Source organism: Pan paniscus, chromosome 6 (genome assembly GCF_029289425.2).
Source record: "Pan paniscus chromosome 6, NHGRI_mPanPan1-v2.0_pri, whole genome shotgun sequence".
NCBI classification, from domain to species: Eukaryota; Metazoa; Chordata; class Mammalia; order Primates; family Hominidae; genus Pan; species Pan paniscus.
Window position 1 is genome coordinate 25198423 of NC_073255.2, and position 19868 is coordinate 25218290.

Sequence of the window (19868 nt, forward strand, 5' to 3'; positions counted from 1 at the left end):
GCAGAAGTGCCTTCCACTTTCTCTCCTTAGCTCCCCTCTCCCCGCTTTGCTGCTGTCTGTAACTTTTTGTTCCGTTTACTGGGAAGGTGACGCTTAAGATCAAAAGACCCACTGTAACTTGCAAAAGCCCAGAGCCACCACCAGACGCTGGGGAAAAACAGGGCTGTGCAGTCCAGGGTTAAGGTTTTGAGCAGAGAAGGGGCAGCGAGAAATCTCGGCCAGTCGCTCCGGGAACAGCCCCTGCAGACTGGTCCAACTCTCCAAAGGCTAGGGAGACCGGGGCAGCCTTGTGGTGGGGTAGAGGACGAGCTCCTAACAGCAAGCAAAGTGCTGAGTAGAGGGCGTTGGGGGCAGGGGAGGTCCCTTGACTCCACTTTGTATGCAGCAGCTGCGGGGCAGTGAGTATCTCCGAACAAAGCGGCGAGCAGCGCGGGGGTGAGAGATTGGGGTTTGCTCGCAGCTGCCGCTGGCGCTGAGCGAGTCTCCCACCACCCCCGCGAGCGTTGGGGTGCAAGGATTCGGGGGAGGAGGGAGAAGGGAACGAGGCGTGCCATTCCTGTTGCGCGGCTACGCTTCAGGAGTTCTTGTGAACGATGGGAATGGCAACTATCAGAGCCAAGGGGGGAAAAAAAAGAGCTGGAGTGAGCAAAACAAAGAGCGAGTGTGGGCCGCGGTGACTTCATGCCTCACCAATGTCCCGCCCACGCTGCTCCGAGCTGTTACTGCTGCTCCTGCCCGGGCTGCAGCCGCGCCTGCGGGCAGCCGAGGCGAGGCGCTCCGGTAGCGTGGGGAGGTTTCCTAGCAACTCTCTGCCCTGAGTGCACCCGGCTACCCGCAGGTCTGGAGCCCCCCGGGGGGCCAGAGCAGGACCACCCCTCTCCCGCCCATCGCCGGCCTCGCCTCTCTCGCATCCTAGCCGTGTGCACCCCAGAGCGCGCCAGCAACTCGGGCTCTGGACTGCGGGACGCCTGAGCCGCGCACTGAGGCGAAAAGGACAAGGGCACGCAGCCCCCGCCCCGCGAAGCCGGGCTCCGGCACCTCGCGGAACCTCCCCTCCTGCGCTCGCAGCCGCAGGCCCCACTCCCCGCCAGGGAGGGAGCGGCGATGCCTCGCTCTGTGCCTGCGGGTGTCGGCGGGTGCTTCTAGGGCGCTCCCAGAGCCGCCTCCCCCTGTTGCTGGCATCCCGAGCTTCCTCCCTTGCCAGCCAGGACGCTGCCGACTTGTCTTTGCCCGCTGCTCCGCAGACGGGGCTGCAAAGCTGCAACTAATGGAGTTGGCCTCCCTGCCCACCTGTGGAAGAAACTGCGCTGATTGATGCGCCATAGACTTTTTTCCCCCGACCTCGCCGGCGTCCCCTCCCACAGATCCAGCATCACCCAGTGAATGTACATTAGGGTGGTTTTCCCCCCCAGCTTCGGGCTTTGTTTGGGTTTGATTGTGTTTGGCTCTTCGCTAAGCTGATTTATGCAGCAGAAGCCCCACCGGCTGGAGAGAAACAAAAGCTCTTTTCTTTGTCCCGGAGCAGGCTGCGGAGCCCTTGCAGAGCCCTCTCTCCAGTCGCCGCCGGGGCCCTTGGCCGTCGAAGGAGGTGCTTCTCGCGGAGACCGCGGGACCCGCCGTGCCGAGCCGGGAGGGCCGCAGGGGCCCTGAGATGCCGAGCGGTGCCCGGGCCCGCTTACCTGCACCGCTTGCTCCGAGCCGCGGGGTCCGCCTGCTAGGCCTGCGGAAAACGTCCTAGCGACACTCGGCCCGCGGGCCCCGAGGTGCGCCCGGGAGGCGCGAGCCCGCGTCCGGAAGGCAGCCAGGCGGCGGGCGCGGGGCGGGCTGTTTTGCATTATGTGCGGCTCGGCCCTGGCTTTTTTTACCGCTGCATTTGTCTGCCTGCAAAACGACCGGCGAGGTCCCGCCTCGTTCCTCTGGGCAGCCTGGGTGTTTTCACTTGTTCTTGGACTGGGCCAAGGTGGTAAGTTGTTTTGTTTTGTTTTGTTTTCTTCTCTTCCCCAAAGGTCTTGGGCTGGCACGAAGAGCTGCCCGGCCAGAGCATCCCGGCCAGGTAAGTTGCGGTCATCAGAGAACTTCAAGGGGGCGGGTGCGGGGCAGCGTCCTCCAGCACAGATGGCCTAAAGGCCAGGTGTCAAGCATTTCTGCCCTGGAGCGACAGCAAGGACTAATTATCAGAGGAGACACTGTGTGTTACTCCTAGGTGTTGAGGAAGCCCTAATAGAAAGGAATTTTGGAAAAGAGGGTGTCCTGTTTACAGAAGTCATTTAGGGGCCCTGGTCCATTCTTAAGGGCATCGTCTGTACAGAATGTCCTCCCTATCTTTCTAACATTTGGGTCCACTAACGACTAACTTGCCTTTAACTCGAGGCTGTAGATAAGTTGGTTATAATGGGAGTAGTCTTCAATTTTTGAGTCCAGAAAAGGACAGCATACAAGTTTCTGCTATCATTAGTGCTCAATCTGAATGAATTACCCACACTGGAGGGATATTAATGCTTTAAGTCATCATCCTTTCGGCTTAAAAAAAAATACTATCTAATTGATCCCTCACTGAGATCAATCTCTGAGACAGAGAAGCAGAAAGAACTCTGGACCAGGATGAACAGCTTTCTGTCCAGGCAAACCATTTGTGTCAGAGCTACCTTAATGTGCTGAGGTTAACTCTTTATGAAATGCATTGTCCTCATCTGTAAAACGAGGTTTATTAATAATACCTGCCTTCTCTAAATCACAAAGGAAAGTTCAAGTCAAATAGCATATGAGAAGGTGTTTTAGGACTTTTGATTTATGAAACAAAATCAAATGTAAGGTGGTATACCAGATTGGATTGTTGGAAAATTCTACAACTAAGTAATAGGACGAATCATGAGTTTAGGATGAGTTCTTAATGGTTTTCAATATAGGCCCAACATTTATTTTTGCTAATGCAGTGACTATTGTCATACTTTCTTTTTTTTTTTTTTTAATTTCACTTTTTCTCTGCTTGGTCACCAAGTCCTTAAATTATATTAGAGCCTTTCTCTGACCTGTTGGGCTCAAGGAGAGTTTAATTAATAGTTGTAATTGTTTTGTAGGTTAAAATTTACTCCTATACTTTAAAGTGTCAAGGTTTTGCCTGAAGCTAATTAAAACAGTCAAATCATAACCTTATAAGTAGGTTTTATATATATAGATATAGAGATATATGGAAACATCCAGCTATCTTTAGGAAATTGTTGCATATACAGTTTTCTAATATTTGTTTCAGGGAGATTTGCTCAGTTATCTGAAATGGAGAAATTAGAGTAAATCTCTTTATCTTGTGGTTATTTTTTGGCTTGTTTGTTGATTTCAAAATAGTGAAAAGGCAAAGGAAAAAGTAACATTCATTATCAGTTATATCTTAAATGGAAGAAACATGCATTTGTTGCAGCAAATTTTCCGCTAAGCATAATTTCATCCTGTTTCAATAAGTAATAAAGTGCTTTTCTAGATTTAGTAAACACACATACACACTAGTAAAATGACCGAAATTTGTGTTAACACAGTGTATTTTGTTCCCAACGTATAGGCAAAGGAAAAAGTCCTACTTGCCTCTAAAATTTACTATTTAAAGTACATTTTTAAAAACCATTAACTGTGCTTATAAACATTAGTCAGGCTCTTGTGAAAAAGCATTGCATTTCTACCCAGCGTCTAAAACTGATTTGAAGGAAATATTATGAATGGGCCTACTTGCACCTGCAGACCTGAAAAGGGAATGCTTATCTGAAATCAGAACAAGGCATCCTTTTCCCAGTCTCTGTCAATATACAAAGGTTTCTGATGTATACTGATTTGCATGGCAGTTAAAAACATGCAAAAAATGTAAATTATAGCCAGTATAACTCAGAAAATTAGAGATCAGCATAAACTGCTGTACTTTTGTGATATAGCTACAAGTCTCAAATTATATGTCTTTACAGTGCAAATTAGATGCTTAAAGCAGAATAGAAATTTAGGTATCAGTTACAAAGGAAATCTTGTTCCCTTGCTCAGTAGTTTACACCAGGAAAATGTTGAGGGCAATAAAGCCATACAAAGGAGACCAGAAGCTGCATAAGACCAGCATAACTTTGGGTTTAATTTTTAAAGCAGAATTTATAGGTCTCTAACATATAGTGGACTTTTAATAACAAATATATAGTGAGCAGTGGGGGATGTTATTAATCAAATCCAAAGATTTCTGATGTAGAAAAAATTATAGCAGTTTGTTTTTTAACTGTCTCTGGTGAAGATTACCCACAGCTAGAGAAATAATAGCACTGTAAAATGGTCAATAAATAACCAGAAAAACATAAAGTATATCTAGTGGTTAATATTTGAAGAGTTAATGTAGCAACATTGTTTCCACATTTACTTATTTTAAAAGATTAAGAACTTTCATTACCTAAATTTTTATATAGCAATATAAGTGTAACAAATTTCAGATATCACAGTTTCTTTTAAAAAAGCGGTAACTATTATTGCAATCAAATTTCACCTTCTGTGTATTGCAATGAAATTTCACCTTCTGTTTATTCAACTATCAATTATTTATTATTTTCAACAACAATCAACTAGATTAACATTATTTTGTGACCGTATCATTACTTCCCCTCAAAGCGTTGCATAGCATACGTGTTCCCAGAATTCTTTATGCTTACCTAAAGTGATCGAATATTTAAAAGAACCAAGGTATCATTAACAAAAAATTCAGCCTTCTAAATTATTTGCATAATAAGCTCCCAAATTAATTCTATCTTGAAGCAATGGAGACACTTTCTGATCAATTAAAAATCATACATGTTTGCCCTCTAAACTGACAGCAAAGTAGCTGATATGCTTTGGAAAATTCCTGTGCCCCAAAATAACTTCTTCTCTTGTTACCAAATTATCTGTAATCTCACTACTTAATGGATTCTTTTTGGTTAAACATGGTATTAACCCTATGATTTTTTAAAGTTTTTAACATGGTATAATGGAAATTTTCAAATGCATACAGAATTAGAGAGAATGGTATAAGGGACCACTATATACTCATCACCCAGCTTCATTAACCATCAACTCAAAGCCAACTTCTTTCATCTGTGCTCCTGCTGGTACCCAATTCACCCCCTTCTCCCAACTAAATATTTTGAAAGAAATTTTTCATATCATTTTATTTTAAAATATTTCAGTAAATAAAAATACTACTGGAGGAGGAACACACTGTAACTTATCTTAAAGCATGAATTTCTTTAAAAACTGAAACTTAGGGCAACAAGAATATTCACAATTTTTAAGGGAAGCAATTGCAAAAGAGAAGGACACGAGGAATGGGAAAGACCAGTTCTATTATAGTTCCATTAAAAATATTTTTATTCTAAAAGTATGGATATGTAATAGCTTTTTGATACGCATGTATACGAACAGAGAAAAACATGAGTAAATCTGCTTCCCCTGACAAATGTTAATTGTTTTATTCCAATGGAATCACAGCAGGTATACCTTGTAAAGTTTCAGTTTTAAGGATCTGCCTGCCCTTGCATGATTAGTTTTTCTCCTATCTACTGTATCATTTAAAGCAATATCCATATATGTAGCAAAACCTTTTTATCTCCTATTTTTTTCTCTCCTTTTGCTATAAGTCCTTGAAAGAGTTGTCCGTAACTCCTCTCTCCGATTCTTCTCCTCACCTTCTCTTTGAATCCATTGTGATCAGGCTTTCTTTATCACCTCTGCAGTCCACTCTCTTAAGATCAGGGTAACCTCCACATTGTCAAATCTGATGGCTAATTCTTAATCTCCATCCTGCTTGATGTATCATCTGCTGGTGACTTGACACTGTTGACCTTGCCCTCCTTGGAAACAGTTTTGTTGGCTTCTTGGACCCACACTGTCTTGGTTTAAGCTCCTTCTCCATCTCTGATGTTGATTCTTCCTCATTTCTTAACCTCCAAATGTAGTAGTGGCTCAGGACCACTCCTAAGAACTTCTCTGATCCAGTCTTGGTTTTCTTTTTTTTTTTTTTTTTGAGACAGAGTCTTGCTCTGTCGCCCAGGCTGGAGTGCAGTGGTGCGATCTCGGCCCACTGCAAGCTTCGCCTCCTGGGTTCACACCATTCTCCTGCCTCAGCCTCCCGAGTAGCTGAGACTACAGGCGCCCGCCACCACGCCCGGCTAATTTTTTGTATTTTTAGTAGAGAGGGCGTTTCACTGTGTTAGCCAGGATCGTCTTGATCTCCTGACCTCGTGATCTGCTCGCCTCGGCCTCCCAAAGTGCTGGGCTTACAGGCGTGAGCCACCGCACCCAGCCCAGTCTTGTGTCTTAAATACCATTTCCACATTGACACCTCCAGAATATTTATCTCTAAACCTGACCTCCAGAAGGTGCAGCAAATTGTGTGAACCATGTCTCCACTACACGCCTAAAGGCAAAAACCCTAACGCATTCAAAACCAAACTCCATTTTCTTGTCCAGTCTTCATAATAACACTGTGAGAGAGGTCCCTGTTTTTGAAACAAATAAACAGGAGCAGAGGAGATAAGTAACTTGCCCAATGTCACCTATCTAGTAAGTAGGAGAGATGGGATTTGAACATTGTAGAGAAAGCTTGAATTATGCTTCATAATATGAACTTCCTAATCAGTCTTCATCATTTCAAACCTTTGTCCACATGTTCCTTTCTACTCACAACTTTTCCCTAGCTCCCCATTGTCTTCAGGCTCCTCATACAACTTCCTCCCAGCTTTGCTATGGACACACCCACCTGTGACCTCCTTGAGGGAAGAAGCTGCCTGTATTTTTGTGTGTCCAATGCTTGGTACACAGTAGGTCTTCACAAAGTATCTGGAGTAAATGACCCCATAGATAACTTGAGGATAATAGTGAGCAATCTAAAATTGGGCAGCTAAGCAAATTCTCCCTAATCATTTCTAAGCCTCACTAGAATTTGAACTTAGAGAAATAAAATTTTCTTTTAAAAGTGGGTTACACCATAAAGGACACTTGTTTCTGTTTTCCCAGCCCATACCAGAAAGCAGTCTCTTGACCTTCTGGACAAATCATTAGCAAAGATTAAAAGCTGAGACTTAGTACTCTTTAATCTTATTTTTCAAAGTCTGTCTTGTTTTCAAACTTTCTGTGACAATGATTTCTATTGTTGATAATAAAATATAAAAAGTAATCCTAATTCTTTACCCTTGGTATCAACTTTAAAATTGATTTTACAATTTTACAAAATTGTAATTAGTACAATTTTGGAATTTGTAGTCATTTTCAACTAAATACTTCAAAAATTACAAAAACTGGAATTTATAGTCATTTTCAACTAAATACTTCAAAAATTACAAAAACTGGAATTTATAGTCATTTTCGACTAAATACTTAAAAAATTAATAAAAAATCCAAGCTATTCTAACTCCTTTAATGACTATTCATTCAGACTTTCTTAAAGCACATACAGCTTTGTGACAGGCACTATACTGAGTTCTGGAGTTAAAAAATAACAATAGTTAAGTTTTGTGTATTATTTACTGTAGGCCAGGCACCCTCCTGGACACATTTGAAAATATAATATATCCTTTAATGCTTACAACCCTGTTAGTTATATACTGTTATTCCCATTGTATAGGTAAGCAAACTAATTAAAGAGGCATTGAATAACTTCTTCCAGATCTCTTAACTAATAAATAATGGTCCCAGAATTCTGATCTGTGTGGTTTGAGTCAGCGTTCTGAATCATAATTATAGACATATAGATTGCTTTTCAAAGGTGAGAGGAGTCCCTACCTTGAACCTTGGAAGGTTCAGCTCTAGCTGTCCTCAGGCCATTGACCTCAACCATGGGCAGGGAGTCCATGGGGCTTGCTCAAGTAAAGTCTGTCACCCCCTCTAGATCATCTCCAGAATTCTTAGCCTAAACAGCCTCAGGCTACTTTTATGGCCTGCCTTCTGGGGGTAAACTGAGTCACCCCTGTGCCAAATCCTAGGTGAAGATGGCCAAGGACACTGATGCAGGAGAAGTAAACAGAGCTTGGACATGCAAGCTGAAGTGTCCATGCAGGTAAACAACAGGCTACCTGTGCTGCAGAATAAATTTAGAGGTGGGAGAGAAGAGGGGAAGATAATGGCTGGAGAGGCAACGCTTCACACACTGCCCAGTTCCTAACTAGAAATCTGGAGGTGAATATTCCAAATTCAGACCTAGCCTTCCAGGTCATTATGCATATATATTTATCAAGGAAGGAAGATAGAACTTATTTTACCTATGGGTTTCTTTGCCTGGTTTGTAGCTGTTAAATATGTAGTCTGTTATGCTCACTGCTATTTGTGTTCTTGTTGTTGGCCCTGAAACAGTTAGGGGCAGACTTGTCTACTAGTTTAAATATTACTGGGGGCCAGTTGCAGTGGCTCACAACTGTAATCCCATCACTTTGGGAGGCTGAGGTGGGAGGAACACTTGATGTCAGGAGTTCGAGACCAGCCTGGCCAACATGGAGTAAAGACCAGCCCGTCTTTACTAAAAATACAAAAATTAGCAGGGCATGGCAGTGTGCACCTGTAGTCCCAGCTACTTGACAGGCTGAGGCACAAGAATTGCTAGATCTCAGGAGGTTGCAGTGAGCCAAGATCATGCCACAGCACTCCAGCCTGGGCAACAGAGCAAGATTGCATCTCAAAAATAGATAAATAAATAACAAATATTATTGAGCGGGGGAGACAAAGAAAGCACCAGAGACCATTGCATAAGGTAGTCTGGTAGTCTTGACTACCTCATGTCAAAGTGTTTTTATATTTTAATAACTAAATCCCTTTTGGTAATCTTTGAGATGTGTACAGATTATACAACATTTTACTCTCTTGCAAATCATGTTATAATGAGAGTCAAATGTATGCATAGTCTTAGTTTTACTTATTTCCCTCTATTATTTTAAAAAATATCTTAGAAGGCTGGCCACAGTGGCTCACACCTGTAATCCCAGCACTTTTGGAGGCAGAGGTGGGTGGATCACGAGGTCAGGAGTTCGAGACCAGCCTGGTCAACAGGGTGAAACCCTGTCTCTACTAAAAATACAAAAATTAGCTGGATGTGGTTGCACACACCTACAGTCCCAGCTACTCAGCAGGCTGGGGCAAGAGAATCATGTGAACCCATGAGACGGAGGTTGCAGTGAGCCGAGATCGTGCCATTGCACTCCAGCCTGGCGACGGAGCGAGACTCCATCTCAAAAAAAAAAAAAAAAAAACAAACTTAGGAAAGAACATTTTACGGACATGAATGACCTAATTTGGTCAAATTATTCAGTTGGCATATATTTGATATTTAATATCTATAAGTGAATGACTATATAGAAAAAGCAGTGCCATACTATATTCATGGAGTAAAAGGACTATTTTTCGACTCAAAGTGAATCTTAATGTGACCTTATTTCCTCTTTCCCAGTAAGTAAATTATTTGATTTACACACCAAAAAAGTGTATTGAAAGTCAGAATGATTTCCATTGGGATTTTATAATTTAATTAAAACAGACCCACCTTTTAACAAAAGTGCTAAGATCAATTCTTGCTAGGAAACTACTAATATTAAGCAGATATATTTAAATTATCTTCCTGCAGTTATTGAAAAAAGTCCTTAACTAATATTAGTTTAGGAAACAAAAATAAGATTATTAACTTAAAATTGCATTGTTAAAGTGTTCTTATCAGATATATACTTTTAAGATGATTTTTAAAGATGCTTCTATTTTGAGTGCCATTATCCAAAGTACTAAAAGTTCATTTTAGGCCAGGCGCGGTGGCTCACACCTGTAATCTCAGCACTTTGGGAGGCCAAGGTGGGTGGATCACCTGAAGTCAGGAGTTCGAGACCAGCCTGGCCAATATGGTGAAACCCTGTCTCTACTAAAAATACAAAAATTAGCCGGGCATGGTGGCAGACACCTGTAATCCCAGCTACTTGGGAGGCTGAGGCAGGAGAATCGCCTGAACCCGGGAGGCTGAGGTTGCAGTGAGCCGAGATTGTGCCACTGCACTCCAGTCTAGGAGAGAAAAAGCGAGACTTTGTCTAAAATAAAATAAAATACAAAAGTTCGTTTTATAAACAGCATATAGGGTCTTATGAAGTGGCCTTTCATGCTGACCTCATCAATGAGCCAACCATCACTGCTATAATGGTTTTAGACGTGCGCTATCTGCCTGGTGTTTTATTGTTGTTTTGCTTTGTTGCAATCAAATAATACTGTTACATTTGTTAAGGACAGAATCTGTTGCTATTCCAGATAAATATTGGTATCGTTTGTTTATTCTAGAGGATTGCCAAAAAATTCACAGTCTCGTGATAGTACAGGGTAAGAAAGCAGAGTAGCTGTCAAGGGCTAGTTCAAGTCAAAGCCTATGGAAGAGACTGAGTTTGGAAGTGGAGAGAAGGGCTGGTGATGAAGACAGGAGGATGAAAAACTAGAAATATTCCAGCTCTGAAGAACTGTACCAAATATGTCATATTAGGTATGTGAGATGTGTGGTGGATTTGGGCCAGGAATGTTTTGGTGTTTTCCATGGTTTTGGACTCAACTTCCTTTTAGGATAAAGCGGGTTGATATTTCAAGATCTGCCGATAGTAAATGAAGCCACAGTTAAAAGTACTGCTGTTTCATGTGTACATGTGGTACCAGGGTTCTTTCCTTGGAATTGAACCACAAACAGCTTCCCAGGTAAAGGCATTTTTTTTCCTGATTTTAGTAAGGACCATATATTTAGGATTATTTCTTAGTAACTTACAGGTACTAGGTAGGGAAGGGGGCTGGGTGAAAAGCTTCATCCTTATGGAATGAGGGATTACCACTATGCTGTAAAGGATCATTAGAATATTATGAGGTCAAACAAAGAAAATAATTAAAAGGAAAATTCAAAATTCTACAAGGACTGGATTGACAGGATTTATATTAAGGAGTACCAAATAGGGAATGTCTTTTCTAATTGCCTGCTGGAGAGGTGCAAAGAGGCCAGGCTGGGTAGGCTTAGTCATGCAAGGTATTCATTGACTGCAATAGAACAAAGGATGCAAAGAAGTTATGGGGTGGCCAGGACTTGCTGTAGAACTGGCTGTTCTAGTTGGAAACAAAGACACTATTGTAGCAGAACTGCATTGTTGGCAGCAAAATGACTGGCTGATCTCTTTCTTAGTACAAATCATACCTCCCAAGGTATTGCTCCATTGTGTTTTTGTGCATTTGGTTTGGATTTTTATGGGGAATTGAAGACAAGTGGATCATAAAGTGCAAAATAAAATGCTCTAGAAATGACAGATGGGGCACAATTTCCAAGAAAATTCATCTAGACAGTGGCAACACTGAGAAAAAAAAGAAACATTCAAGAAGGGAGTTACAGTTTCAGACATCCTCAGTTTTGGTTAAAAAGGTCGCTTTTGATGAGTGTGTCAGTCACTACCAGCTAGAACAAGGGCCCTAAAGTGAGGGCCAACGTATATAATCAGAGAGCCTGACGTCAGGTTGATACTGAAAATATGAGAACTAAATGGCATTACTACCAGTCTTTAGTTTAGAAGATATAGCATGTTTGATGCCTTGTAAAGAAGGTATCCAAGGCCACATGATACTCTGTAACATCTGATGGGACTGTGGTCACATGGGAGAAGGGAAGGGGGCTCTTGAGCACGTGCCTGTGGCCCACTGAAGACAGCATAGCCAGCTGGAGATTGGGCCCGCCCACTCTTTTAGGGCTGTCCGGGGCTGACAGTTGGCTACTTGGGGGTCAGCATAGCACTGATGCCAGAACTCACTTGCCTGAGGTTGGATTATCTGGTTATAGACTTGTCTGGGCAGAGATTGACTTTTGGGCATTATGAAAAGTCAGACATCAGGGCTTTTTGGACAAATTCTGCCTCTTAGGTATATGTTTGAGTTAAAAAAAAAAAGATGTGTTACTTCTGACTGCTTTCTACTGGTGGGGTAGAAATGTTGGGTCAGCCAGAACGATCACTGGATGTTATACTCCTCCTTCTCACAGGGCAAACTTCTCAGATACTGCCCAGGTGGTATGTGATATTTTCTCCTATACTGCATAATTATCAATTCCTTTGGGATTAATCTTAATGAAAAAAAGCCCACATGCAGAACCAGAGTATTCTTGGCCCTTTGAACAAACTAGATGCTTCTAGCATGATATGAAAGAACATCAAGCTCCAGAGGACATCAGAATTGGCCTCCAAGTTGTATAATATAAAGCTGCCCTAGTGACAGAGGACCCACTAACCGGTCAGTCCACTTGAGGATCTTTGTTAGGGCTCTGTGTTGACAATCTAGGAACTAAATACCCTGAAAGTCCCAAGAAATATAGAATTACCTCAACGTTTTGGAGCTTACCTCTCCAGCCTAAGTGGCACTGTTACACATGAATTTCCTAAGGAGGAATTTGGATTCCCAAAAACATTATCCTTAAAAGTGCAAACTCACCTTTCTAGGCCTCTGAGGATGCTGTACAGTAAGTGGCCCAGGATGGTCTAAATGAGTTGGTTACCCAAGAGCAGGTTGTTGGATGTTGCCTAGATATACAGTCAACTCTTCCATCCAAAAGATCTCAAGAGGTGCCACATAAACACTGGGAGACTGGCTGGAAATTACAGAATCTGAGAGGGTTTTGCCAGTAACTTCTATACCCATGGCACATTTGGCAAAAGATTTTTCATTCATTTTATTTTCGGAATTATTGGTGTGCAAAAGTGAAAGGTGGTGGGAATCTGGGCACTTTAGGTTGTTCAAGAGCCAAGGAATCAATGGCCACAGATATTCACACTGCATGTGAGAGCACAGAAACCTAGAAACACAAAGTTTGGAGTTTGGTTGTCATTTGTTCGGAAGTACGGCAGAGCCTTCCAGGCCAGAAGAAACAGATTAACTTAGCTGTCTCTGCATAATCAATGTATATGCAGTGTGGGTCTGAGAAGGTGAAGAGACATCCTATTGCCTCAGTCGTGGTGAGGGTGTAACTCCTGTATTTCCCATTCAAATATAAATTGGTTGTATATTTCAAAGGCAGCTTGCAGGTCTTCAGTAGACACGGCAGAGTTGAACCTGAAAGGGGTTAAATGTTAGAAGACAAAAGAGATCTGAGGTCCAAGGAAAAGCTAAGTAGGAAACAGAGGGGCTCAGACGTCAAAGTTTAGAAATGGGATGTTGGATATTGGCAGATAATTTCATGTCTCTGAACAGGTTTGCTGCCGTTTGGCCAGTTTTTATTGATCCGGCTGCCTGGGCTGACTCTCAGTAGTAACCTAACAATACTGTGTGGTTTTTAACAGATAATGTATATTTGGGAACCAGACAGAATAAAGATGCAATCATGTAATAAAATGGCCCAGGAAATTCCTTAAGGAAGTTTTCTCTGGCCCTCCCACTCCCCCTTGAGGTGACATCGTCCTGTTATCTGCTGCCTGCTGTACCCTGCCTGTTCCATTTCATAGCACTCTTGTTAAGTTCTGTCTTATGTCAGGTTTTGCTGTTATTCTACAACAGGAATACAAGCAGGTGCCCTATCCCTAAAACCCTGCACAATGCCATGGCTTAATTGCAAGTATTAAATAATTACAAAAAAAAATTCAGGGATGGAGAAGCCATCAAAATTATTACAATCTCAAAATTCCTTAAGAAGCAGAGTTTTCTGCTCTCCACTCCCAGGTGATAATGTCCTTTCTCTTTTGACTAAATATTGACCCCTTCTCTTCCTCTAATCAAGTAGCTTTTGATAATACTAACAGAGCTACCTATGAGCAGGTAAAAAATAGTTATAGGAGAATCCTGGTCACCTACAGTGCCTATGAAAGGTGATGTTTTAATTAATTAAATTCTATGGCCATTTATATTCTGACTCTTGCTTTTGAACATCTTTTTAATATGTGTGTATACACTTTCCTTGCTTGGTGAGTACATCATTTAAACTTTCTTTGATATTTGAAAAAAGCCTTGCAGTTATCCTTTGATCACATTTGCAAATTTTCACCATTACCATTTAATCAATAAATGAATTCATTGCTTGAGCAGCTGCTCAGTGCATTTCACATTGGACTAGTTGCTATGGGGACAGAGAGGAAGTAAGGTATCAAGGAGATGGGGTGGCTGAGCCTGAGGAACTGTGTGGGCATACAATACGAGATAGTGCTGTGGGGCAGAGATGGGTGGTTTGGGCCATTAGTGCTGTAGAGCTTTAGGCTTCTGATTCAAACAGGAAATATGTCAAATGTGTTCTGATGCAAGACAGAACATTGCCGTCTCTTCTAAAGATTGATACTTAGTTTTAATTTTTCTCATTTTTTAGGAGGGAATTAAAATTTAGAGCCCTGATTAATGGAAGGTTCCAGCTATTTAGATTTTACAATACATATGGTCCACCTTTTCTAGGCATAGTGTATTTTGTGAGATGGTCTTAAAATGCATCAGCATAAAGCAAAATCCAGGCTGTGTCTCCAATAGTACATATAATTAGTTGCATTGTTCTTAGCTATTAGAAGAAACTTTTAAATGTGTGTGTAAAGACAGGAAGAACAGAAGTGTCAGTATTAATTTATTAAATGAGTAGAGTGAGGACATCACAATGGTGAAATTCAGGGACAACCTGTAGGAAACAATAGTGCTTTGTGTGTGTGCAGGGAGCAGTGCAGAATGGCCAGAGGAGCAAGTGCGGTAGCAGGACAAAGCTTCCCCAGGGAGACGCACCCTGAGCTGAGTTCCAGAGTTGACCAAGAGAAGGGACAGCATTGGGAGAGAGTTACCTGAATGTCACAGAAGTAAACAGAAAGAGAGAGAGCACATAGGATGTTTTGGGCAATGCAGGGGAGACACCCATTCATCCTCTCCTTCAGTGAATACATACTGAGCTCTTACACTGTGCCTGGTATTGCTCTAAGCCTCGGGGATATGGCAGGGAACCAAACAAAAAGATCTGCTCTCATGGAGCTTTCGTTCTAATGGAGAGAGACAAGACATTTGACAAATTAAAGAAAGAGAATGTATAGCACACCAGACAGCACTAAGTATCTAGCACCTTCTGTAGGGAGAAAGAAACCCAGATGGGTAGTCAAGAATACTGGAGAAGGAGGTATGATCTTAAGTAGGATAATTAGGAAGGTCTCACTGAGAAGGTGCTGAGCCAATTCCCAGGGCCTCAGGGAGAGAAATATGAACAATATATCATCTGCCTCAATAATATATAACTTTCTAGGAGGATATTGACATTGTAATCCAATAAATTCTATAATTTTAAAATCTAAGATGTGCTAATTATTTAATAAATATTTTTCAACAAGTGTGTGGCAAGTACCATTCAAAGTATGAAAACAGTAGGAAACTAAAGGACAAAAGTTCTTGTCCTCATAAGTCTTAGATTTTGGAGGAGGACAGACAAAATAAAAAAAAAACATGGTTATACATAATTATCTAGTGTGTTCAAAGGTGGTAAGTGCTATGGGGAAAAGTGGAGCAGGGTTGGGGGAAGACAGAGTTGCCATTTCAAGTAGATTAGATGGAGTAAGCCTCATGAAAAAAGACCAGTGTTTGAGCCAAGCCCTCAAGACAGTAAGAGAGTTAGCCTTGTGGATAACTGGAGAAAGGGTAGAGAGATGAGAGGCTATGAAGCAATGTGAGAAATTTTTAATGCATAGTAGGATCGAAGGACTGGTAGTGGCAGATTGTTGGTATCTGGAGCCTAGGCAGAGTGAATCAGCTTGTAAGACAAGAGGTGGTGGTCAGACAGGGTGATATGTGAAACTGGAATTGTAGAGAAGTTGCAGTTACTGGTAATTACAAGGTCTAAATTTCTTAACATGGAAGCAAAGTAGCTAAATCAAGGTGGAGGACAAAATAATTAGAGGAGAAGAGAATAAGGAGCTGATGCATCTTGTATTGCAAAGATGATGTGTGTATATACAAAAATTGTCAGGAATTGACATAGGAGTATTGTTGGAGAAAATTATATCAAGCAAGGAGGCAACATTTTCTAAAAATGAGAAAGCATCTCCCTGTGGTTGGTAAATGTCAGTGAATGCCTGCAGCAATTCAGGATGGTGGGTGACATAATGTAAGTTACAAGTGTCAAAGCTGGGGGTGGGATGATTGGGGGATGAGAGAGGGAGAAGTGCCTGTGAGTAGCAGTGAGGACTCAGGAAGACACTTATACATCTCCAAGCTCAAGGCTGTTAGGATTCTGGGAGAAACATCAGCGATTACTCATGAGGTCAGGGGAAGACAAGTTCTCAGGGGAGAGCCAGGCTTCTGTTCAAGCAAGACAAGAGAACATTCAGATAAGGGACTGGGATATGGGCAGTCCTTCTGGAAATGGACTATGAATTTCAGAGGGCACAGGGGATGGGTTTCTGGAGTTGTAAAGGAATAGGAGATAATGAGAAAAGAGGGCTGTGCAGAGCCTTCTAGGGATTAGAATGTGTTGGGGGAATAAGGGTGCATCTGGGAGTCTTGGGCTTCTTGTAGAAACTGGTACAATAAACAGAGATAAGTGAGATTAGTCTTTGGGATCTCAAGGTAGATAGTGGTGATGATACTGTCAGTGGTTGAGGGGCAAGGGGAGGTTCTGAAACTTGCTCTTAATTCTTAGGGAAGGAAGAGACAAGGTCTGAGGAAGCCTGACTTAGTTCTGAAGTGAGGCGTTGACTCCACCCCGTTTCCTGCCAAAAGCAACATGGACTTTCTCTGGGTGTCTTAAGACACTCTTGACTCCAGATCATTAAAGTGATTGCTTGAGACGTATGCAACACCTGACGATTATACCTGAAGGGGGCTCCACAGGCAGAGAGGAGGCATGTACATTGACCATGACATAGGACTTTAGGAGAAAAGCAAAAGAGAGCACCTTGGAGTTAATGGCAGGTAGATTTGTTAGAACTTTATGCTATGGTCTAAATGTTTTTGCTTCTCCAAAATTCATGTGTTGAAATCTAATCATCAATGTAATGGCATTAAAGGTGGGGCCTTTGGAAAATGACTAGGTCATGAAGATAGGACCCTGGTGAATTGTATTAGTGCACTTATGAAAAAGGCCTGTGGGAACTCATCTGTCCCTTCTGCCATATGAAGACACAGCAAGAAGGTGCCACCTATGAGGAAGGCTCCCTCGCCATACCACCACATCTGTTGCTGCCTTTGTCTTGGACTTGCCGGATTCCAAAACTGCGAGAAATAAATTCTGTTATTTGTAAATTACCCAATCTAAGGTATTTTGTTATGGCAGCCTGAACGGACTGAGATACTTTACTACTCAGGTGGTGGAAATAATTCCAGGCATTTTGTTTTGTTTTGATTTGATTGTTTAGTAGGGTAGTAATGTGATCACTGTATCAGCAAAAGAAACTGGCAACAATGTATGTGGTGATTTTTAGTGGTAAATGGTGTTTGTAAGAGATTCTGAGAACGTTGTTACATTAAAGCAAATGATCAATAAGGAAGGCCTCAACTAGGATGGATCCATGGGAATGGAAATAGGGAGTGAGAAATACTAAAGACAGTAAATTAAAAGCAAAAAGTCTTGGTGACTGACAGGTTGTTGAGGCTGTGGTAGAGAGAGGAGTCAAGGTTGACCACAAAGATTTAAATCAGAATAGATGGGAAAATAATGTAATTAATGGAATAGATCATTCAAGTCAGGAAGAGGAACATAATGTTTGAGACTCGAAGATTTTGAAGTTGTGGCTGGAATCTGAGTGGGTTGCCAAGCAGATTGTTGAAAGTTCAGGACAGAAGCTTGGGTGAGAGTTTGGAACTGAAGGTACCAATTTGGTGGTCATGTTCAAGGAAGTGAGGCTTGGAATCTTGTTAGTTCATAGTCATCAAGCTGTAGAGTTGAGAGAGCAATGTGAAAATAGCCAAAGACATCACAAGGGGAGTTGCTTGAGAATGAGAGAAGTGATAGAGTGCCCACTCAGTGTTGAAAGACAGGACATTTAAACATTGCTAAGTGCTAGTTGCTAAATGTAATTAAGAAATATTATTTGCCTTTGAGTGAGCAATTAACTAGAAAGCTAGAGGAAATTATCTTGGTAATGAGGAGAGATATTTTTCTAATAAGAGAACAAAGACAATTTTGACTTGAAAAGAAGGAATATTATTTAGATTTTCTCGATAACATAATGGTAAAGTTAGGGTCATATCTTAAGTGAGAGGACTTGGTATGAGTTCTTATGGATTTGATGAGAAAGAATTAGAACAGTGAAAGTGAAAACATATGATGGAAAGTCAACAAGAAATTAATGAAAGCAGGGTCTAGGAACTAGATGAGGTGAGAAAGAAATTTGGAGGGAACCCAATTCTTAATAGGTTTCTGGCAGTGCCCCATAAGGCAGCCTCAGATAATCAGATGTTGCTTAGGATGCATCACCCCATTTGTGCCTGACCTCCTGTTTACTTTCAACGCCATGTTTTAGAGTTCTTGAATCAGTAGCCTGCCTTCTGTCTCATCCTCTGGCTCCTCTTGAATTTGTTATTTATTCTGCTTCTCTTTGGTTTTTCATACCTAAGAACTGTTTTATTGTTCCGTTATCCAGTGACTCCTCCATAGCTCATGAGAATTTCCTGCTGCAGCTCCTGGCCCCAGAGATTCCTAATGGCTCTGTCCATGGTGGAGGTAGTGAGGTGTTGGGGGTGACTTGGGTAAGGCAGAATAACCTTGAGCAAGGTGATGAATACATTGCAAATTTAGCTGTTTCTGGTGCTGATAACAAAGATGGGGGAGCATATAAATAAGAGCTGTGACCTTTGAAAGAATAGAGATTGATAAGTGTTGCAAGATGGAAGTTGGGGAGAATCTCATAAGTAGCCAGTGGGAACAAGGAGAATATGTTTGCAAAGCACGGTTGGAACATTTCCCCAAGGAATGATGAACTCTGCATAAAACTAACTTTTGATGAAGGAGAAACAGTAGCTGGACCATTTGGGGAAATATGGAGAAGATGGAATAAGAATTTTATAGGGCAATATGGACTATAGTTCATAACACAGTACCAATATAAAATTTTCTGAATTTACCACTTCTCCTGTGCTATATTTTTTCAAATTTCTACCGATGATATTAAACTGAACAAATATTAATTGAAAATTATAAGATATTAAAGTATTACGGAAGATTATCTATCCTATAAGATACAGTTAACACATTTTATAATAATTCAGAGTTCCTTTTTGTCTGAGTCTCCAAATAAAGTGAATTTTAGAAAAGACAAATATTTAGTGTCATATTTGGCATTGAGGATAGAAGAGGATTTACTTTAGAGAACAGGATATAAAGTATAATATTGATGTACAGTTCAAGCTATATTAGTATTACTATTGATCATAATATTAGGTTGGTGCTAAAGTAATTGCGGTTTTTGACATTACTTTCAATGGCCAAAACCGCAATTACTTTAGCACCAACCTAATAGTACTAATTACTAAGATACTTAAACTTACATTGGTATCATTACCTACTCCATTCAATTTCTTAGGCTGCCGAGAGTTGGCAAGAAATTGCAAGCAGAATATAACAAATAAGTTTTGAATTTGAAAAGATTTTTTATTATCTCACAAACAAGTTCAATCCATACGAAAAAGCATTAAAATAAATTAATCTGAATATAAAAGGATATGTAAATCAAATGCCATATAGGGATAAACAACTTTAATTAACCACTATCTAATCTGTATTAAACAACAACAACAAAATAAAAACATAAGATGTCACTGGCTTTTTTTCTAAAAATCATAGTTTAATGTTTTGCTATATACTGGCGGGAAAGAAATATATTCCTTCATTGTGCACTGGTTGTCTTTTATCTAACAAATATTCCATCTAAGTTAATTTACAGTGCTAATTGGAAATAAACTTT

The 19868-nt window shown here is 41.2% G+C and overlaps 1 protein-coding gene across 3 annotated transcripts in view; it reads left to right on the forward strand.

Annotated features, from left to right (window-relative positions):
- The first annotated feature begins 270 nt into the window (after positions 1-270).
- ITGB8 (integrin subunit beta 8) overlaps positions 271-19868 on the forward strand; it is an 85225-nt gene continuing 65627 nt past the window's right edge. Inside the window, exons 1-2 of one of the 3 annotated variants that reach the window (XM_034963776.3) lie at positions 271-398; positions 1526-2053. In XM_034963776.3, the coding sequence (XP_034819667.2) occupies positions 1837-2053 (217 nt within the window). In that variant the 5' untranslated portion in view covers positions 271-398; positions 1526-1836. Of the gene's footprint in view, positions 399-894; positions 2054-19868 lie in introns of those variants that run through there. The other 2 variants (XM_055115750.1, XM_008978730.5) reach the window with 2 other exon arrangements.